The sequence below is a fragment of the Mustela nivalis genome (genome assembly GCF_964662115.1).
Source record: "Mustela nivalis genome assembly, chromosome: 18".
In the NCBI taxonomy this organism is placed as follows: domain Eukaryota; kingdom Metazoa; phylum Chordata; class Mammalia; order Carnivora; family Mustelidae; genus Mustela; species Mustela nivalis.
Window position 1 is genome coordinate 4,497,909 of NC_139037.1, and position 22,658 is coordinate 4,520,566.

At 53.6% G+C, this 22,658-nt stretch overlaps 1 protein-coding gene across 1 annotated transcript; it reads right to left on the reverse strand.

Annotated features, from left to right (window-relative positions):
• Nucleotides 1-1,495: 1,495 nt before the first annotated feature.
• MLYCD (malonyl-CoA decarboxylase) lies at nucleotides 1,496-16,519 on the reverse strand. The gene is made up of 5 exons (XM_082712006.1): nucleotides 15,937-16,519; nucleotides 8,720-8,832; nucleotides 7,652-7,808; nucleotides 4,705-4,854; nucleotides 1,496-2,601 (listed from the first exon to the last, which is right to left on the reverse strand). Exons 1-5 carry the CDS (start codon nucleotides 16,477-16,479, stop codon nucleotides 2,068-2,070), a joined length of 1,497 nt encoding a protein of 498 aa, XP_082568132.1. The 5' UTR covers nucleotides 16,480-16,519; the 3' UTR covers nucleotides 1,496-2,067.
• Nucleotides 16,520-22,658: the final 6,139 nt, after the last annotated feature.

A 22,658-nucleotide genomic window follows, 5' to 3' on the forward strand; every position in this document is an offset into this window, starting at 1 on the left:
GCCACGGTGTCCCCCTTGCAGTGATGTCCCCTGGGCAGTGGGTGCCCTCCAGTGGGCTGTCAGCTCAACGATGCCAGGATCCAGTGACCCGCAGCTGCCTCCCAGACTCGCTCTTGCCATGGTCCTTCTGTAAAGGATGCTGGGTGTACACCTGGGCAGTGTGACCATCACTCAGAGGAAGTGGGGAGCCAGGCCGCGTCAGCTGCCCCTGCCCTGCCCGGAGCGCGCCTGAGTGTGGCAAGTGCTCCGACAACAGCATTTTGTGTAACGAAGTGGTGTAAGGGGAGTGTCGCTCAGTGCAGCGCGAGGCAGCCCAGCTCCCTCCCTCCGGCGACCTACACTGACCCAAGGAGACAGTTACCCTCTCTGGCTACTGACGGGTGACCTATAAACCGCAGAAATTTGTTTGCAGCTCTGCAGGCTGGAAATCCAAGCTCAGGGCGTCAGCGCAGGCGGCTGAGGGCGCTTCTCGGGGCACAGGTGCTTTGTAGCCTCCCAGGGTGGAAGGGGCTGCGGGCTCTGTGGGGCCGCTTGTTGAGGGCACTCAGCCCACTCACGAGGACCCCACTCTCATGCCCTAATCACCCCCTAAGTCCTCATGTCATCACCTTTGGGGGACAGGGCTCCAAGGTATGAATTTCAGGGGGTGGAACGCAGCTTTCAGACCACAGGCGCCCCCTCCGCATCCCGGCCAGCCGTGCCACCTTACAGGGCACCTGCTAACCCGTGAGAAGCCACGAGGTGAGGCCGGGCAGGAAAGCAAGCTCGCTGAGCGTGGTGGGAGCCGGCTGACGGGCACACAGGCTCGTCTGACTATCTGTCCGCTTCTGTATCTTTGGTTTGAGATGGCGCGTGAAGTGTGTGTGCCTGTGTGTGTGCTCGTGCACGGTGGGGGGGGGGGTGTCCAGGGTGGTGGTCTCAGGGCACGCCTGCCACTAAGCAGCTCAGGCGTGACCTCTTTCCTGGTCCCTTGACGGCAGTGCCTCCCCGGGGCCCCCGTGGAGCTCCAAGCGTAAGCCTGGTCATCAGGAGCCCAGAGCCCTGCTGAGCAGCTGTGGACCACTTCACCGGGACTCAGAGCCAGAGACACTTCCGGGGGGGCCACCACCCTAACACGGGTCGCCAGGCAACAAGCCCCATGCAACAGGGGACGCAGAAGGAGCAGGGGTTCGGTCTGGAAGACAAAGAATGTGGAAGGCCAGGGGACCCGTCTGTGGGAGTGACAACAGCGAGACCAGGCCACAGACACCCCAGGGGGCCTCCTGCAGCCACAGGCGAGGCCTCTGCCTGCCTTGCTGTTCTCGGCAGACCTGGTATATCACAGCACATCATCGACCACGAGCCTCGTCGCCCCGAGGCCACCGCCACTGCGCCGCCCCCAGCGGTTCACGGCTTCACCTGACCAGCTCGTGCAGGCCCGTTAGGTTCATCAGGAACCTGCGTCTCTGCAATCGTTAACGCCCACCGTCCAATTCAAGCCCCAAGGGACACTGCCTTGTGTGATGCTCAAAGATTTAATTTAGTCAACTCTGGGCGGTCATGAACATTTCCCTACGCCCGGGGACTCCAAAACACGGGTGCCATGTAGCACACAGAGCCCTCTGTCCCTGTGGTGAGTGGGGAGAAACGGCTAAGACGACCTCGGCTGACTACGTTCTAAGCTCGGAGGAAAGTGCTCTCACCTGGGCCACCTGCCCAGGGCCGGGTGAGGCTGGCTGGTCCACCCAGGGATGACACCCAGCAGAGGTTCTAGAGCTTTCTGAAGATGGAGGCACCAAAGCACTGCCTCTGGCAGGGACCCCCGACCTGGATTGGAAGGTGCGGGAACAGCATCCCCACCCCGACCCCGTCCAGCCCCCTACTCTCTGGCGTCAGGCACAGCCCCTGCGCTCCCACAGTGGAAGTCAGGCCACAGCCTCCCCTTCTGACCTTGCTGTGGGTCAGAGAAAACACGCTCTAACCCTGTTCGACTTAAAAAAACAAAAGCTCCTTTTGATGCATAAGCCTCCCTGACCCATCCCAAAAATCATCCTTCTCAGGGTCAGGGACATCTGCTTCGGGACAGGCTTAAAGTTTGCTGTTCTTCTGAAACTGGGCCACGAGGCTGAGGACCTGCTCGGAAGCTTTGATGTTCTTGGAGCAGAGGTAGCTGGTGCTGTTGGTGGCCGTCTCCCCGGGGTAGTACCGGTAGTTGGCCATCAGGCCGCAGGAGCTGGCGATGCCCTTGAGGCTCGCATCGGCCATCCAGTTGATGCGCCACATCACGGCCCCGTTCTGCAGGTGGAAGTTTGCCACGGGGTTCAGGGCGAAGCCCCGGTGCTTCTCTCCATACAAGTACCAGGCGCAGAGCCGCATCAAGGGGGCCTGGAGCGCCTGGACCAGCTTCTCCGACTTGACCCATTCACTGCTGCTGAGAAAGGCCTTGAGGGTCTCGTTCATGGGACCACCTGTGATCTCAGAGATTTCTTGACACTCCGAATCCGTAAAGAGTTCATTCCTCCCGTGTTCCTTCGCCTGTGAGCTCAGGAGTCCCAGAAGCCACTTGGTGAATCCAGGTATAGGAGACAGACTTGAGAATGTCCCAAGATGAGGAAACTCTTTCTGTAAGGCGCGGTTGGTTGGGAAAGGCAGGTGGAGAAAACACACACACACACACACACACAGGTCAGCAGGCTGGTCACGGAAGCGGAAACACCCCTCCATTCACCACTTAGGCCTCCTTAAGCCCTGCATGCCGCTGTCTAGTTCACACCATGGTATCTGATGTGCGTTCACTCTCTCCTTTCAAGGCACATTTATTATGAATCTGACACACACTAGGCCCCGGAGGCATCCTGAGTCCCCGAGGGGGGCCTGTGTGGTGGCTTCTCTGTCTGCACCGTGGGTCACAGTGGCAAGTCGGGCCGGGCCCGAAATGAGAAGCGGGGGCTGCGGGGCCACGGGGCTTGATGCGTAGTCTTCTGACCACAGCTCCTGTCTGTGTGGCACACCGCACCCCTCCCAAGGACTTCTCAGTGGCCACAGAGCTGGTTTGGCACTTGGCACGCAAGGACCCAATGGCTGTGTCGTGAGCGAGTAACTTGTCCCACGACTCCACAGCGCGTGCGAGGATGGGCTAGCAGGAAAGGCCGCGGCTGACGCCCCTCTCAGACAGTTCGGGCTACCAGACGGTACGGTGCATGGTCCTATAAATCTCCAAGACCGTCCCGTAAAACTCTAGCACTTTCTGAATAAAAGTATACTGAGTGCTCACTACAGAAGAATTTTTTTTAACTTAGGATGGCTGCAGAAACAGACCAACAAACCTATCACACTCCAGGACTCTGAGACAGCCGCTCTGCAGGGCTGCTAAAGCACAACTCCTCTGGTCTTCCCCAAGGGAGACATGTAGCTCAAGGCCCTGCTTATGCGCTCAGGAATCATGAGCCTTTTCTCGTTTCTCATTCAAAATTCAAAAACGTGACTTTAACAACAGAATAATATTAAAAGACGAGACTATACCATGATTTTCCTAACCATGGTCTTTTCACTGGACACTTTAGGCGGCTCTCAAGAGTCTGCCTTCATAAACCGCGACGCACACCCCCGTGCAGGACAGCGAGAGGGCCTTTTCTCGGGGTTCTCCCTGGTGACTGTCAGGCTCACAGCCAAGTGTGGGACCAGGTATCCCCGCTTTCTCCTCCCGAGGATGGTTACTGGGCTGAGGGGCCAACTCTGACCCATCCGGAAGTAGAGTCGGTGGGTGAGTTACCCAGAAGCCCAGCTTCTGCCCTTCTTCTGAAGGCCTTTCTCGCTCTGACATGCCCCCTACTCCCTCTCCCTGCTCCATTCATCAACACCGTCAGCAAAAAACAAGGAAAGAAGAAGAAACTTCTATTAATTAGAAATGGCTCCCATCGCCTCTGGGGTAAAGGTGGCAAGAGAGTGATTCTAATGAAGCTGATATCCTGCTGAATCCTGAGTTCTGAGATTTAAGATTGATTATGAATTTAATAGAAAGCACGTCAGTGTTTTAATTCCACTCTGTCATTCTCCACAGAAGAGCTTCTGCTGTTGGTGCCTTGTGGAACCACCCAAAGCAGAGAGTGCCGCTCTCAGAGCCAATTATTAGCAATCTAATTATTTTACCTAATAATTACATTCTGCTCAGTGCAGTTCACTCAAGCCCCTTATGAGATCGTTTCGGAAAGCTCGACCTGGAGTGAACGGGAACATTTCACTTGTCGGATGGTGAAGTGTTTTTCCCAGAGCAACAGAGGGAAGTTATTAAAAAAAAAAAGCCAGAGTGTTTACCTTCGAGCTGCCTGGTCTAACCGTGACACTCCCTCATGGCCGATGAGAAAGCCCACGCTGAGGGGGTGTCGGGGCCAGAGCTCAGAGGGTGTGGGGGCCGGTCAGGCAGGGCCACAAAGTGTGCTGTCCAAACTGGGAGAGGAGAGTGAAGGGGCGGGTGGTTACGGAGCCAGGACAGCACATGCAAGCCAGCAAAGGCCCAGCTGCCAGACGGGAGGTTCCCTGGAGAGGCTGATGTCCTTAGAAAACATCGGAGAAGCCAGTTTCCAGATGCCCCTTTCTCGGCACTGCCTCCTTCTCCCGAGTCTCTTGGGGCACCCGGGACAGGCCAGGGGCCATCTGGTTCTTCCTCTCCCCCCCAGGCCAGGTCCTCTTTCGTCCCTCATCCCAGAGGCCCTGTGCCACACCCACCTGCAGCTCCTTGAGGACTCGCTTGACGAGGACGGTGCCCAGCTCGACCCCCTGCAGGCCGGGCTGCGTCAGGCTGATGGAGTAGAAGATGGCCGCGGAGATCTCACTCCTCTCCTCCGTCTCTGATGGGGGGCACTCCTTCACTATGGCCTGGAAGACACGACAATGGTGGGCCTGGGCCCCTCGCTTCCCATGCATGCCTGCCCGACCTCCTGGGGGCGCGTGGGGAGAAGCTGGGGAGGGTGAGAGCCCGGAGGCCCTAGCCCCTGTTCACGGACGTGACTCTGGAGACCAAAGGCCTGCTCTGATCAGAGATCTCTCTGGAGGTGGTGACTGCGCAGCTCCCCGGGCTGTTTGCCACACCTACGCCACGTTGATTGCGTCGAACTTGGCAAAAAACAAAGTGTGTCTGCTTCGTCTTTTCTCTTCCAGGCCTCTGTGCTGTGGGAGCGAGTGACAACCCTCCTCCCGGCCCGCCTGTGACACCCAGACCAAACCCACTCTGCCTCACCTCCCCGTCCCCGGGCTGTCCCGTGCAGGCCTGCTGGTTGCGACTTATTTTCATTCCTGCTCTCCAAGCTCTAGGTTTCTAGATTTCTCAGTACGACATACATGGCCCTATACAGTTTTCCTTTTAGGAAATGTACTTTTCTGTGTACCTTTTTGATTTTGTGCTACATCCTTGTTTTTCCTCTGGGAAAACACACACACACACACACACACACACACACCCCGAAAAGACTCTGCAGGCAAGGGCTGATCTATGAGCTCCGAGTTCTGAAGGCAGCGTGCTCTGAACCTCGCTGTTTGAAGGTTGCCTGACCACGGGCAAGAGCAGGGGGCTACCCTGAGTTCGCGTCAATGCAGGCACACAGCCTGCTGCTGCAGAACCTATTTAAGCTACTCTGACTTCCACCAGCTGCATCAGACTCCTGCGGTAGCGGGGTTCGGCCCTGAGCCCTGATGAGGCCTGGGAATCCCCAAGCTTTCTGAAACTCAGTATGGAAGGTGCGCGTGCGCACGTCCCCTGGGGGGAAATGACCTCCAGCTTTCATACCCTTTGGATGCTCAAAGGGTCTTTCCTGAGACTCCTGAAAACTTAAGGACTGCTGCCACAGGAAACTGGGGTGGCTGGGGACACAGAGGGAGGGACACCCCCAGGGCGGTGCCAAGCCCTGTCTCCTGTGGCCGGACTCTGAGGGAGGGCTCCTGGTGGCCAGAGTCAGGGTGCTTGGTCTTTACCTTGTGGGGTCAGCCTCCCCGGTCTTTCCAGAATTCTGTAGGTTATCTTGTGTTTCTTATTCAAAAAGTTCCAACAAACCTTTTTTTAAAGTGTTTAAAATACAGACGGATCTCTCTTTGGTTAGACAAATGAGATATGCACGATGTCCAAAGAGGCAAGAAGTAATTGCATAAGGAAGAAATCACGAGTTACTCCAAAACCTAATGCCAAGTCCTGCTGTTAACCCTGGGGAGAACGCCTTCCATCGGCTCAGAATGCGTACTTAAATACACACACGCACACCCTCCCTGGGCATGACCCCCTCCCCCATCGCGTTCCCATATGCCCCAGTTTCCAGCCGGGGAGGCACTGCCCTGAGGACGGGGCTGGGCCGGGCTGGAATCCCTTCTCATCCCTACTGGCTCTGGGATCGTGGGCGCATCACTGAAGTTTCGCGGCAGCCTCGGTCTTCTCACACCCACCGAAGGACGCTATTAGCGGGAGTGACGCCTCACGCACAGGGCGCTGAGCAGCGACGCAGGGAACAGGCTTCCGGGGCCGACTGGCACGAGCAAACGCTCCACCAACACACACGTACGTAAGAGCGCGCCACACGTGCCAGCCCGGGGCCTGGATCCGACTCAAAAGTCAAGGCCGGCTTTCTGTGTCAAAACCCTAGCAGGGAATCCACATTTAGGTACATGCACGGGGATCCCGGGTCGGAGGGCGAACCCGATCTACACGTCCTCGTCTCTCTCCTGCTCCTCTCCGGCGGGTGGCTGGGCCCTTAGGTCCAGCCTCTTGAAACTGTACACGCTGCCCGGATGGGCCACTGGCTGCGCTCTTTGGTCTGAGCATCTCCCGGGGTAAACCTCTCTGAGTGGGAATCGTGGGCGGAATCGGGGAATCGTGGAAAAGAGCGCCCGTTCTGTTTTCACAGACAGCGCCACCCTGCCCTGGGGACCGCCAGCGGGCCCAGCCCCCTCGGACATAGGAACCCCACAGGCAATGTCCCCCTAGTGCTCAAGAACGCCCGCCCCTTTGCTCCCCTTGACTTCTGGGCCTTCGGACACCAGGAAGCGCAGCCCCTGAGCCCAGCCCGGGGCCTGTCCTCGTCTCTGTGGCTTCCTAACCGCCATTCCAGACCCAAAGCCCGAACGGACCCAGGCGTCTAGGCTCCTGTCACCTTTTCCCTTCCTCGGGGTCTGCCCTCATCCCCCGGCCCCGCTCTGGTTCTTCTGCAGCAGCCCCACCTCCATCCCCTGCCCGGTATCTGCAGGAAACATCTGGACTTTCTCAGCAACCTCCTAGCAGGCAGGGCCTGTCACACCGGCCTGTCCCCTCGGCTCCCCGGGCAGAGCGCTGGGCCCACAGCAGGCACGCAGGGCACGGTCTGGTTTTCATGTTTTTAGTCACAATCTTTCACACCTGCCCACAGACCCTGAACGAGCATTCACACGCGGAAGCGAGTGCCCCCCTTCCTCGGCCCCGGGTCCGCTCAAAGTCAGTTCCCGCAGAGGAGCGCCGGCCTCGTTGGGTAACTGTCTATATAGGACGTGCCTCCGCCCCGTGGCTACAGATCTGGACGTTTCTTCTCTCGCCAGTTCTAAACGTGAATGCCTCAAGCAACACACTACATGGTGGGGGGGAGGGGGAGCAGGTTTTAGAAAAACGGACGGGGCTCTGTGGGACGCCCGCATGGTTCTGCCACGACCGGGCTGGTACCTGGATGTTGCTGGAGATCTCGCCGGTCAAGGCCACGTGGAGCACGACCAGGGGCTCCTCCGGGGTCGCGCAGTGAGAAAAGAAGTAACATCGCCTATAAGGCCCGACGCGTCGCTTCATGTCCATCCAGTTTTTCACAGGATGCACGGCCTCGGACCTGAGGAGAGGTTAGAGAGCAGCAAGGCTGCTGGACGATTTAGAAGTCAGAGAACCACTGCTGATTCCTGGTCCTATTACTCAACAGAGTCAAATAAATCCTTCAAATAGAACTTCAGGAGAATTCAAAGAAAATCGTTTTAATACGAAACAGTGCTGACTGAGAGGAATTCCGATGAATTTTACACACAAAATGGTCCCCGAATTCTTAATACCTGGTGTTCAGACTAGTTCGTGGGGCCCTCGGGAAACAGTTGTGCAGCAATTTTATTTATTTATTTTCTAAAAAGATTGTTTCTTTGAGAGAGAGAAAGAGAGAAAGAATCTGAAGCAGACTCCTCCCTGAGTGCAGAGCCCAGCTCAGGGCTCGATTTTGTGACCCTGAGATCATGACCTGGTTCCATTTCCCTAGCGACCTGCTCCAGCCACTACCTGGTTTTTGGCAAGTGAAATGACAGCCCTTGGAACTGGTCGCGGTGCAAAGTGCAAACTTCCACAAGCCTTAGCTTCCTTAAGGCAGCACGAAGCTTGAGATGTGAAGAGCGAGGACGTAGCGACACGCCAGCCTGGGCTTCCCCAGGTCCCAGGCACACGGCCATCATGCACCATACAGCCCACTCAGAGATCTGCCCAAGGGAGAAGTTTGCCCAACCAGGCGAGACCCTAACGCACATACTCGGTCCCGGGCAAATGCTGCGGCTCTGACGCTGGGGCCCACGGGAAACACGAGAATGTCAAGGGCACCCCGTGTGGGGGCCTGCGGGCACAACGGCCGGTGGCCAGCTGTGATCATGACATCACCAGCTAGGATGGGACACCATTTATGAAGCCCATGCTTGGCCCCAAACGCACGTGCAGACGAAGACTGGCCCTCAGCTAACATTTCGGAAGAGTGAAAACCTTGATACTTACTCGCTGATTTTCTGCAGCACCTCACAGGGCGAGTGCCAGGTGACCCGTTCTAGGTTCAGGAAGCCGGAGGAGAACCATTCCGACAGCATACCCTTCAGCACGCCGTTCATCTCCTGGAAGGGAGAACACGAGAGCTTTGGCTGCCGGGCCCCAAACAGTATGCGCGCCTCTGCCTCGTTGCCAGCTGGGACAATGGCCAGAGTGGGACACAAAAGCCACCTGCAGGGTGCCTCTCCGAACAGCTTCTCTGCGGACAGTCCCGACCAGGCGTGCGTGGTACCCAGCTCTCTACTTGGCCACTCTGACCCCAGTCGGAAAGAGGCCTTTGAGGGAGCATTCAAGGCGAGCTAAGCTGCCCTAATCAAATGGTATGTTCGGGTGTGTTCACTGCCATGAACACGACCGAAACCGTGAGGTTGACAGAGTGACGCATGGGCTGCCATGCGGGGCACGGCTAACCCAGGTGGCACGGGGCTCGAGTCCTACACTCTTGGGAGCACTCTGGGATGGGCCGAGACATCACCCCTTGTTTCCCAAGAGAAACAAGTGCGGGGTCCGGGGCCCCAGCCGTCAACTCACCATTTCAGATCTGAACATCTCTGACGTCAGGATGTAGATTTCACGTGACGGCGGGTCAGGGCTGCAGGGGGAGCGGTTTCTCCTACTCTAGTGGGACCTAATAGTGTGTCCGGCCATCAGCACGCTTATATTTGATGAAATTATTCTAATCTCTCTTCACTTATTTGTGGCCGACCCACGTCCAGAAGTGATGGGAGTCAACTTCACCTTTCAAGCAAGAATGGTACCAGATGAGTAGGGAAAGGAGAGGACACAGGGGCAGACCTGGTAGCCGCCCGTGACACGCTAAACATGCACAGCAGTAGGCCACCTGACAGCCGGAGCCAGAGGACGCCCGGGCCTGCAGACACAGCTTGCTCCTCAGCAATTGCCTCCCTTTCTTTCAAACGCACAGAAGCTTATGCTTTAGGTAAGAGCATGGCTGTCCAGATTTAAGAACACACTGTAGCTAGGGGTGGTCACATGACTGACTTCTGGCCAGATGTTAATAAAAGTGTCCTGGAGCAGTTTATGGGAACCTTAAAGAATGGCCAGAGTATACCTTCTGCCCATCTTTTCTTTGTTGCTCCCCCGCAGGCTGGGCAGTGATGTGATGGCTAGAACTGGAGCAGCCATCTTGGGCCATGAGGTAACTCTGGGGGATGAAGGCTTTTAAGGCAGAACCAAACCGAAGTCTGGGTCAAGTGAGGGAATCACAGAACAGAATCATCCCCGGGTGTCTACCTCCAGACTCTGACATGACAAACTTCTCTCTTAGTCAAATCACTATTATTTTGGGTCTCTGTTACTCATGGATGAACTACGTATTAACAGATACACTGAATATTATGACTGAATAATAATAAGCATCTCAGGACATCTGGTACAGAACTAAAAAAGAGTTGTAATTGCAAAAGTTGTAAAAATGTTATAGGACTACTTCACATTTTATTCCCTGGTAAAAGGTGAGAGGACTCACGACACTGTCACTTGAGGACAAGCTGTGAGTGAGTACAGGGCTGGTGGGTCACGAAAGGCTTCAGAACGAAGTGAGGGCCATCTGTAGATATTTCAGGCCTGGGGCACAGAGCCAGCCCCAAATTTGTTCTGTGTGACCCTGTGGGGGTGAGGAGGGAGGTAAACCGCGGACCAACGCGGGAAAGCATGGACCAAGTCAGACTTGGACTGAATTTAACACAAAGGAGAAGCCCTGAATAGCTAGGGTGACTACAGATGCTGTCTTGGGAGAGAGAGAACATCACCATAGGTGGGGACCAAGTGCACGGTCGATTAAGGATTTGGTGGAGCTGTTTGAAGGATTTACGGGCTGGACCAGATGCCCTTTATAATTCCTTTTTATTCTCACTTCCATAACCTGGTCTTCACTCAGCTGTAACCTCGCAGTGAGGGCAGAGGTGGTTTGAACTTCTGGTGCTCAAAGAATTCAGGGGGTTGGCGGTTCAGTGGAGGCAGTGGCAGGGTGGAAGAGGAGAGGCCGTCAACCAGGCAGCACAGAACCACTGCTGATAAAATACTGCCTCAGACCACACCAGCTCTCAATCTTCCTGGGTTCCTCACGCACTCCTGAGTACAAGCTAAAAACAAGGGACCCGTTCCCCAGAAAAACGCAAACACATGAGTCAGGAGCGTGCGGGAGTACCTAGTTTCAGGATCAATTCGGGATTAATGCGCAAAGAAATGGCTTGGCCATGAGAGCTCCCCCTCCAAGGTCTCTTGGTTCTATTTTGGGCTACTGACGGCTGTGAAATGTGACCCTGTCACATGAGATCTGGAAATCTAGGTGAAAGGGCACAAGTCCCCACGCTCGGTGCTAACGCCGCATAGCTGTCTGGGCCAGACCGCAGGCGACAGGAGGAGACACGGCCTCTGCCTTCGCTTTACGCGCATCAGTTCCGCCATCAATCCCAGACTCTCACCCACGACTGCCGGGGAGGCCAGGAGGCCTGGGCTCGGCTTTCCGGACCTGCTGACTGGGGTTATCTTGGAGGATACTGTGCAGAAGGCCAATCAAACTCCCCTTTTGGCAGAGAAAAAGCGGTCTCCCACCCCATCTCCTGAAGTTGTTGGCTATCAACATCTCCCCACGTTTGGAATGTGGAGCAAATTAGTTTTCATTGCTCAGAAGCCCTGAGCTGGGACAGGGAGCTGGAGGCACTGGACAGGGTCCCGGCAGCACAGCTCAGACATTCTAGGACGATTCCCATCGGTGGCGGCTGCTGTCCCCCAGGGGACTGGGGCATCCCTGCCAGACTGCAGATAAGGTCCTTTTCGGTCTAGCTGGGCACAGAGTTAACAGAACCAACAAGGACCACTGTGTTTACTGCAAAGCAGGACAAGTCACCGAAAGAGGTCATATGACAAAGCATCAGTGTGGCTGGACCTCGAGACAGTGGGGACACCGGCCAGTCTGCTGCGAGTTTAGCCCCTTCTCTGCTGGCCCCCGTGCTTCTGTCAAGACTCGCACACCTCTCATCTCCCTGGAATTTCTATGTTCAAATTGCCATCAAGAAACTCTTCCATTTTCTAAAGGCCAACTTCCCTCTGGTACCCACAAGTCACTGAACAGAGCTCGGACCTCCTAGAATGGGAACTCGAGTCACCTCCACAGGCAATTTTTGTCTCTAAGCAATGTAACTGCTTGACCCCTGTCGGCCTCAGAAGAAAAACCGAAGGCCTCCACACCACACACACACAGTACGCGCCAACCCTCACTACCAGTAATCACAACCCAGGACCCTCACGAACTGTGCCCTTGTCTGTGAACCTGATTTTGGGGCAAGCTGCACAGTAACCCGCAGAGCACTTCTTAGAAGGGAACCAGGCTGACCTTGAGCACACCAACCGCTGGCAGAATCTCTCACCTCAGTGCACAGCTGATGGGCCCGGGGGCTAAAGGACTTGGCTAAAATCATGCCTCTCAGCCGCAGAGGTCAAGGACAGTCCTGAGAGCCAGCCCTTTCCCTCTCCACACAGGACCTGCTTCACCTGCCGCCCTGGGAAACACCCCATCAACTTCCTTTTTGGCTTCCTACTTGCCCATTAGTCTAAAAATGCCACTGCAGCCTAAACCCACAGCACCCCTCGTGCAAACCCGTGCGTGTCCCTGTGCTTCGCCCTGCAAGTCCGGAGATGAGCAGGTGCGGGAGATGGCACAGCTAGGACACGGTGCCGTGGGCACACAGGGAGGGACGCTCGGATCGGAGGCGAAGGCAGAGCGCGCTCCCTGCTCCGCCAGCATCCCAGGGCACCACGGGTCCCTGGGCATTTGGGACTCCTGCTCCAATGATTCATATGCCGAACTTCCGGTGCTTTCTAACACTGAATTCTCTGAGCAAGAGGTTCTAGCTGTTGCCTCTTTAGCTTGGATGCAAAATCCAGAATGATGCAGAAGAAACGGAATCAAAGTGGATCGTGCACATCATGTGATCCCAGGGACAGGTTACAGAACTGGATCCCAGGGGCGGTGTCTATGGATTAAAAAAAAAAACGAACTATTCTCTGAAGGGCTGGAATGATAGGGATTTATAAAGTGCTATGTGACTATGTAGAGCAAAGGAGAAGAGATTCAATGGATTGAGTTCTAATGGTTACACGCAGTGGATAGGACACGATCTCCAGGTAGAGAAACGCCAAGAGGTGTGACTGCAGGTCTAGAAAAGGCTTCTTGCCTTTGTTTAGACCACACGCAGAGGCAAACGTCAGGCTATTGTCCTTCATCCTCTGTTTAAGAAATACCTTTCTTGCTATTTCTGCCTGTTGATACACAATCTTTCTTCGTGTGTGGACCACCCTGACAGCGGAGGACCTGGCTCAGGATCTCCCCAGAGGGAGCCCCTTGCCCTGCCCATCCCCCAATCTAGTCTCAATGTCACAGCTTTCGGCTCCCACACTCCTTCCCGCGAGAATGATAAGCTGAGTTTTCTTGTGTGGGGAAGAGCAAGGGGCTGGATACATTCGGTAACGTGTCACAGAACCAGAGGCTTTAGAACTGGATGGGACCGTAGTCATCACTGGGGCCGAAACACTGAAATCTGCCAAGGGCTGTCCAAACATCTACCAAGCAGAAACCTTCCAAGCCCTCTGGGCTTCCCTGCGGGCTCAGAACTTGAAGTGCTGCAGTGTGACATCAGGACAGACGGGAGGAGTGAGTGTGCCGACTCCGTCTTGTGGCGGGCACCCCGGACTCCTCTCATGTGTCATTCAGCATTCTGCTATGCCAGACATTTAAAACAAGGCTCCCAGTTTTCCAGGGGTTGATCATCAAGTTGGAGTTGGTGACGGGGGGGGGGGGGGGGGAGGGCAGTTGGTGGAATAATACATTTCAAATGCTCGATTCAGATGTTAAGGCGTAAAATCCAAGCAAATAATTTAATAATACACGCAAAGATAATGCACGACCTGAAGCTCAAACCCGGCTGAGGTCACCTTGAACTGGTGGTGGAAAAACTGAGTGCTGAGCAGCTCCTACGCTAGCGGGCTTCCCAACAAGAATCAGGCAGTGAGGTGAGGTCGGGAACTTTCCATCAGGGCCGGCTCGGCTGCAGAGGGGGTCTGTGGAGAGGAGCGAGTGACGGATGGTGGAGCCAGCAGCGTCCAAGGCGGTTTGGGGTGTACCAAGAATGCCAAAGGAAAGGAATCACATGCTGACCCTTCTGGCCATGGCAGGACTGATGACTTTCCAACAGGGAGCAATGACTACTGGTCCCAGAGAAAGGTAAGCACTGGCGTTACCAGTAAGATGGAAGCTCGCATGCTCACTCTAGGGAAAAATAACTACGCTCACAACTAGAGCACATTAAACTCCCCATTTGGTAAAAAACCAAGTAAAACAGAGCCAGTAATTCACTGAGTTGTTTTATCTTGTCCTTGATTTAGCAGAAAAAGGGAAACTCTAAGAAAACCAAATCCCTTTTAGATCAATAAAGTCAACAGCTCTGAGAATCAACAGTTCACAACAAAGTACACAATTCTGGTCAGGACTGGGCTTGAATCCCGGCTCAGGACGCTGGGCAATGCACTTGACCGTGACCAGCTTTAATCTCTCCATCTGTACAACCGGTCCTTACGGCTTGCGAACGAGATGAGCCAGCGGGCGAAAAGCACCTGCCAGCCACCATGCCTGCTATTAACTCTTCCCATACTAGGCTAGAGTGGAAACTCCTGACCAAGTGACCTGAACACTTACACCAGGAGCACGCCTGGTGTACGACAGACACCCAGTGGCCACGCGTTGTGTGGAAGGATGGAGAGAAGGGTGGATTTCATTCTGGGACAGGTGACATTCTACCGAATTCTCCAGTCTTCCACGTAGTAAAAACCAAGCTTCAGAAGGGCCTCCATGGTCCTAGTTCAAGAAAAATGAATGAACAAACAAACCTGTGCTTGGATGGGAGACTTTCTCCAAGCAGATGGGAATACATCGAGTGTGCAGAATATAACGTCTCAGCCATGCAGCCTGGGCTTGAGTCAGAAATGGGATCAATTCAAATCGTGGCCCTCAATGCACATTTAGCACTATAGATCAACCAGCCCTCATGAGTAATCAATCACAGCACTGGTCATCACTGAGGTTAACCCCATTCTTAACTATCCCCAGTGTTGGCGCATCTGAGACCAAATGGCTGAGAAAGATGAAGTCTTTCAGAGGCACCGTAGCTCACCCCTCAGGACGTGGTTATGAAACAGGGTGCAAAGCACCCCAGGCTGAGGTCTGGGGAGGTGACATACCTATTTGCTTTGACTCCTTGGTCCAGTCTCCTGACCTCAGTAGGTTTCCTTAACCCACCTAAGAATGAGGACAAGAACGTGAAAACTACCAGGCCAGTGTTAGGGTTCTTAAATGAATTTGGACATAATCGTTCAACTGCTCAATTTTTCAAAGCCAACTACGCGGCAAGAAGTTCCGAATGTTGGAAGCTTCCTGAAACTTTTACAGCACTTTCTGCTCACGAAAAGGGCAGACCAGTGGTCCCTTCAAATGTAATACCCAGAACAGAAGGGGACGACCCCAAAGGTCCGCGAACTTTGCAGGCAGCGTTTATCCGCACCTCACGTGCGCTCCCTCTGCTTGGCGCCCGGTGACTCGAGTGCTCAACTGGGAATCATCACATTTCGGGGCTGAACTCAGGAAAGTGCAACGTTCTGCCGGGTCACGACACAGAGACCAGAGACCCGTCTCTGCGCATCCCGCAGGGCTGCTCAGACCACGCTGACACGCCGCGGGTGTGCGGCTACGTTCTGCTGACACCACCCGCGTTTTGGGAGGCTACGTGATGCTCGGCGGCACGCGCGTTCACGTGCACCCCACGACGACACTCCGCTACAACAGCAAGAAAGGGGCTTCGTGGAGCACACTTAACCGTGGCGGCGCCGACAGTCGCGCTAGAGGTAGGCGGTGCCGGCTGTCTAGGAAGCGGGACACAGGAAACCCGGGGCCAAGGGAGGATTCGGAAAGCCTGGGAGGGAAGGGCCCCGGGGGGAGGGGGCTGTAACTGGGGATGCGGGCTGGCAAAGTGTGCGCGGCTTCAGGCCGGGGCAGGTGCAGTGTTTGGGGCTTGAGGACAGGTGGGGGCTGTACCGGGAGGGCCGCCAGGAGCTCGCGGACCTGCTGCAAGGCGGGGGCCCGGGCGGGGCCTTACCCGGACGTGCGGCCCCTCCACCAGCTTGAGGGCCTGCGCCTCGAGCAGGTCGGCGCGCAGCCGCACCAGGAAGCGCACGCCGCCGTCCAGCTTGCTGATGTGGTGGAACAGGCCGCGGTAGCGCGGCACCAGCGCGTAGCGCAGCCGGTCCTCGGCCTGCAGCAGCACGGCCGCCTCCCGCGGCTGCTCGCGCAGCTGGAGCACGCCGGCGCTCTGCTCGGCCACCTGGCCGTGGTCCACGCCGAAGCCGCGCGCCAGGCGGCTCAGCAGCTCGGCGCGCTCGGCCGCCTCGGCCAGGCCGCCGTAGAAGCTCACGAAGTCCGCGCACTGGCCCTCGGCCGGCGCCGGCGTCTTCTCGCGCAGCTCGTAGGCCGGCGTGGCGGGCACGGCGCGCCGCAGCAGCTCGTCCATGGCCCGCTCCAGGGCGCCCGCCTCCGCCGCCGACCCGCTCGACAGCCGGGGTCCGAGCGGCCGCGGCGGCCGCGGGGGGAGCCGCAGCGGGAAGAGGCGCCGCGCCGTCAGGGCTGGCCCCAAGCCTCGCATGGCGCCGCGCGACAGCTGCCTGGGGGACGCCGGCGCCGGGGGGCTTCCGGCTTCCGGCGCGCGCCGGCTTCATTGGTCGCGGCCGAGGGGGGCGGGTGGAGCGGCGGCCAATCGGAGGGCAGGGCGGGGGCGGCGCGCGGCGCGGGGCCGAGTGAGCGCAAAGGTCCCAGCACCCGGGAGAGGCGGGCGGGGCGGCGGGGCGGACGCGCCCCGTGTCCCGGCCACCCGAAGTCACCGGCTCAGTCGCGGTCCTCTTGCCCCACCCCCCGCGTACGCGCCTCCCCCGCCCTAGAGCCGAGCTCTGCGACCGCCAGGTGCACCCGAGCCGCCCGGGGGAGCGCGCCACGCCTGCGGACTGCCGGTCCCTCGCGTCTGAGGGCGACGTGCAGTGTCCCCGGTGGCAGTTCCCTGGCGGGCTGGCCTTTGTCACACATCGTGCCTAGGCGCTCTCAAATCGTCGCCAGGGTCGGATGACACGAGATGCCTCCCCGAGCGGCAGCCCTCCTCTCTGCGGAGCCCGGGACCCGGGTCTCCACCTGCCTGCTGCAGAACCTCTCAAGGACGCCGCAAGTGGGGCCTGCCACCGCCTTAGTCCCCAACCCGTCCCTCCTTTTCTTGTTTCTTTTCTTACTTAAAAAAAAAAAAAAAAAATTATTTGAGAGAGAGCGCGTGTGCCCAGGAACAGGAGGAGGGGCAGGAGAGAGAGGATCTCAAACAGAGGCCCCCCACGCCCACCATGCAGCAGAAGGCAGGGTTCTATCGCAGAACCCCGAGATCATGACCTGAGCTGACACCAAGTAGGATGCTCAGCCCACTGAGACACCCAGGTGCCCCTCTCCCTCCTTCCTAAATTCATTTAACAGTGTTTAGTAACCACCTGTTAAGTGCCAGGTCTGGTATGAGATCTGGAGATAAAAAAACAATGAACTAGTAGACCTATGGTGTCCCAAGGAGTTTACAGTCCAAAGCAGAGGATAACTGATTAATATATGGAGAGGATAATCAAACTGCGATGGGTGCTAAGGAGGAAATAGGCAGCGTGGAGTGACAGGACCCAGCAGGGTTGGGTGGGCTTTGCACTGTGACCAGGGTGAGCAGGGATGAGCCGGTGACACTTAAGCTGAAACCAGAAGCTAGTTATGGTTTGAAGGGGGAGGCAGGACAGGGGGGAGCTGACCTATTCATTCTTTCAAGTTCAAAAGCACAGTTTTATAACTTCTGTCCTGCCCTTCATCCCACATGTAAGTTTTAGTGTGATTTCTACCCTTTTTTTTTTCCTTTAAGGTTTTATTTATTTGACAGAGAGAACACAAGCAGTGGGAGCAGGAGAGGGAGAAGCAGGCGGAGCAGGGAGCTTGATGCAGGGCTTCATCCCAGGACCCTGGAATCATGATCTGAGCCAAAGGCAACTGCATAACCAACTGAGCCATCCGGGTACCCTTGACTTCTATTTTAAAAGGGCTCCTGAATTCCTCCCTTCTCTCTGCCCCCCATTCCCCTTTGGTGCCTCGAAACCACATTCCTTCTCACTGGGCCACAACAGTAACCTCTTTGCTTCCAGGCTCAGACCTCCAATCCATTCCTGGCATCAGCTGTTCAGTGAACTTTCGGAATTATCCATCTAGCCATGTCATTCACTGGTTGAAAAACCAAATGCTACAGTGTAGCAAGGCAGACCCCACACCAACAGCCCCTGCTCTCCCTTCTAGCCACATCTTTTGTCTCTTTCCACCTAATTTCTATTAATCTGTGGCCCGGTGGACTAGACTTTTAGATTTCAGAACTCATTCCTTTTTTTTTTGGAACTCATTCTTAAAACTCTAAGAGAAGCAACACAAGATGGGGCAGGAAAGGCAGTGGGGAAGTCAGTGGGTTGTTGGTGTCGAGGGTGGTGGAATTACACCCAGCCCGTAGCCTTCAAGTACAACCTATGGCAGTCTCTCCTTATAGGAGGGAGACCTCCCGCTGGGAGACTGGAGGGGGTTTGCAGGGCCTGATGGCAAGTTCAGTGGAGTCTAGAAAAAATCCAGTCAAGATCTCGCTGTGTTCTTTGAAAAAAAGAAGCCTCATCTAGGTACAAAGTCTGAAGGACAGCATCAAGGAACCTGCTGAGATCAAAGGGTGGACAGTGGGCTCTGGGGAAGGGCCTTTCTTGTTTGTTTGGGGATATACAGGGCATCTCATGATCTGTGGGTACCAGAGACCTTCTTCCTTAGTCACACAGTGGTAACTGATGTCCCATTAAACCCCCTTGGATGTCCTGGACATGCTTTTGAGGAGAGAGATGCAGGCAAGCACCGGTTAAGCCCTTTACCTACCCCTACACGCTAATGGCACTTTATTGAGCACCTACTAAATGTAATCTGCTATTCTTAGCCTTAAACACATTATCTCATTTAATCCTCACAATAACCCTGTCTAACTTCAGACTGTACAAAATAAATTCCAGATGGCTTAAGGACTTTCAGAGCAATTTCAGAGCAAGAAAAGCCTTTTAAAATAGGACACAAACCATAAAAGAGAGATTGGTAAATTTAAGTACACCCCCCCCCCAAGTTCTTTATGTTTAAAACAAGATCAAGGGGCACCTGGGTCGCTCAGTTAGTTAAGCATCTGCCTCTGGTTCAGGTCATGATCCCAGTGTCCTGGGATCGAGCTGCACATCGGGCTCCCTGCTCAGTGGGGGAGTCTGCTTCTCCCTCTGCCTCTCTCCCCAGCTTGGTTCATGTTCTCTCTCTCTCTCTCTCAAATACATAAATAAAATCTTAAAAATAAAAAAAAAACAAGATCAAAAGACAAACACTACATTGGAAAAATATTTGCACGCAGTGAGTTTCCCTAATACCTAAAAAACCACAATGCAATGTGGGAAGACTGTCAACCCAACAGAAAAGTGGAGAGAGAGAGAATATAAGGGAGTTCTTAGAAAAGGAAACTGAATTGGTTCTTTAAAATATGAAAAGTGCTCAACTTCACTCATAATTTTAAAAAGGCAAACTGAAACTCCAATGAGCAACCAGCTTTCATTTACTGGATTGTAATGATCAGAAAGTTGATAAGACCTGGTCCCATGCTCACAGGCTATGGGGACACAAGTGCCCTCTGACCTTGCTGCTGGAAGTATGTCTCGGTACCAGCCCTGTGTGCCTTTGTAAGTGCCTTTGCAAGATCTATCAACATGGCCGATTGGCCCAGCAATTTTTACTAATAAACACCTGATCTGCGGAATGGGTTAATGACAGGTGGGATCAGACTTGGGACACCCAATCAGCAGGACCAAGAGATAAGCACAGAGACCAGGATAATATCGGGTCCCCCTCCCCCCAAGGAAATGCAGCTGCGGCTAGAAGAACTGACTCTGACCATGGCTGAGACTCAGCTTCAAAAATCTAGAATCTTCTAGCCAATAAGCAACCGAAGCTTGCTGTGGGGGCTTCTTGGAGCAGTCACCTTTGCAGAGGCAAGCAAGGGAGGCAGACAGCCTTCCACCAAAATCCACTGGCTTCCAAGTCAGCAGAAGGCTATAGCCATGCATCCCGGACCTGCCACTCACGAGTTCAGTGACTGTGGGCGGGTTTTGTCACTTTTTAAAGGCTGTTTCCACCTCTGTGATATGTCGATGACAGCAATAACTGTCTCACAGACTTGTTCAGTGAAACAATTCAGGGCAAGCACATGGCAAGTAGAGACAGTAACATTTTAGCTAAATTGTTAGAAATAAATAAAGGAAGGAAGGAAAGTTTTGTAAGTAAATAAAACTGAAATTCTTTGGGGATGGGTGTAAAATTATTTGCATGTGTCGGAAATGAAGCAACATGTTGACCCAGGGCAGGGATATTTCTTCATGCCTGAGACCTGTAATTCCTGTGCAGCTTCTTTCTGGAATCCTACAGTAGGTGAGGGGTGAGGCAGCTGTGGAGTGGGGAGTGGGGAGCTGACTGACCCAAAGCCATAACCTTGAGCAACCACCGGGATGACAGCAAGATAATAGTTACAGTGATTAAGAGAGAGTTGTTTTGCCCTCTAGGGAGTTTGGTTCTTTCTTCCTCCTCCTCTGCCCAAATGTGCTACATTCAGGGAAGAGAGTATCACACACCAGGCAGGTGCCCCACACAGCCAAACTGCAGGAGGTATCAGCCCTAGGATGGGACTTTGTTCCCTTCAGATGAAAATACAGTATCTTTTGCTCAAGGGATAGGGGAGCAGAGCACCTGGTTGACTCTCTCGAGGTGCTGGAATTTCATAGGTGGAAGCTTCCGGAACAAGTTTGGCAGTATACAATTCCTGGGAGGTCGTTCTTTGTGAGACCACCCTTTGCTGGTCATGCCTGATCTCAAAGGGCATGTGGAAACTCCCTTTGGTTCATTCTGAAAAAACACAGACACAAAAAAAACACAAAGCACCTTCAAGTTCCTCTTTACGAAGGAAGTGGTGTGAACTCGTCACCAGCGGCTAAAGACCGGCTCTGGTTTGGATGGGCTTCTCTGGTGTATGGTCGCCTCTGCCACGTCCCACGCGCTTCCATCTAGCTTGGGATCCTCCTACTTATGTGGGAGCCTGGTCTTCAAATGTAGTTTGCTTAAGCGCTGGCTTCAAGTACAGTTTCTCAATCTCTTCTCCCCCTGCCTTCCTTTTCCCCTAACTTCTGGTTTCTGCTTTTATCTGTGTTCAGACGCATTGTTCTCGAGGTGTCCACTGCCACTTCCTACTTCTCCCTGCTCACGCCCTCGGTTCAAAAGGCTTCCCTAATCCAAGAACGAAATTAAGAGAACCAGTTCACTTTACTGCAGTGTCAAAAAGGAAAAAAAATACGAATCATGTTGACCAAGGAAGTTTGGGATCTGGACGCGGAAAATGTACAGAGCCCTGTTGAAAGAAATTAAAGAATTCCTCAGTAAATGCAATGACGTTCTCTGCAAATGGACTGGAAGGTTTAATATTGTCAAGATGGCAATACTCGCCAAATTAATCTACAGAGCCTACACATTTCCTTTCAAAATGACAATTTGCAGAAAAGGAAGAGCTGAATCTAAAATTCACATGGAAATCTGAGGGGTCCCCAAGAGCCAAAAGAACCCCTAAAAAGGAGAACTAACTTGGAGGACTGACATTTCCTGATTTCAAAGCTTGCTACAAAGCTGCACTAATCGAAGCAACATGGTACTGGCAAAAAGGCAGATACAGAAATCAATGCAATAAAACTGAGAGACCAGAAGCAAACCCATACATCTATGGTCAATGGATTTTTAACAAGGATTCCAAGACTATTCACTGGGCAAAGAAGAGACTTTTCAATAAAGGGTGCTAGAACGACAGGTAGCCACATGTGGAAAAAAATGAGTTTGTACCCCTACCTCACACCATATCCAAAAACTCAACTCAAAATGGATCAGAGACCTAAGAGCAAGAGCTGTAACTATAAAACACTTAGACGGGCAAATAGGTATAAATCTTTATGACCTTGGTTAGGCAGTGATTTCTTAAATGACACCAAAAGCACAAAGAACAAAAGAGAAATAAACTGGACTTCATCAAAATTAAAAACAGTTATGCATCCAAGAACACTGACAAGAAAGTGAAAAGACAACCCAGAGGCTAGCAGAAAATATTTGCAAATTGTATATCTGATAAGGATCTAGTATCCTTAATATATAAAGATATATTACAACTCAACAATAAAAAGATAACCCAATTAAAAAATGGACAAAGGATTTGAATGAAAATAGGTATATATTTTATATATATATATATATAAATATATTAATTAAAATAATTTAAAAATAATTAAATTAAATTTTAAAATAATTAAATATATTAAAATATATATATTATATGTTATATATATTAAAATACCAAATATATATAAATACCAAAGAAGATATACCAATGATCAAAAAGTACATGTCAAAATCATTAGTCAACATCATTAGTCAGTAGAGAAATGCAAATCAAAGCCACAGTGAGATCTCACTGCAAGTCCACTAAGATGGTAATAATAATAATAATAGGGGCACTTGGGGGGTGCAGTGAGTTGGGTGTCTGACTCTTGGTCAAAAGGCTTGTGGGTTGTGGGACTGAGCCCCACATCAGGCTCCGGGCTCAGGGCTGTCTGTTTCAGAATCTCTCTCTCCCTCTCCCTCTGTTGCTCCCACTCGTGTTCTCTCTCAAATAAATAGTAA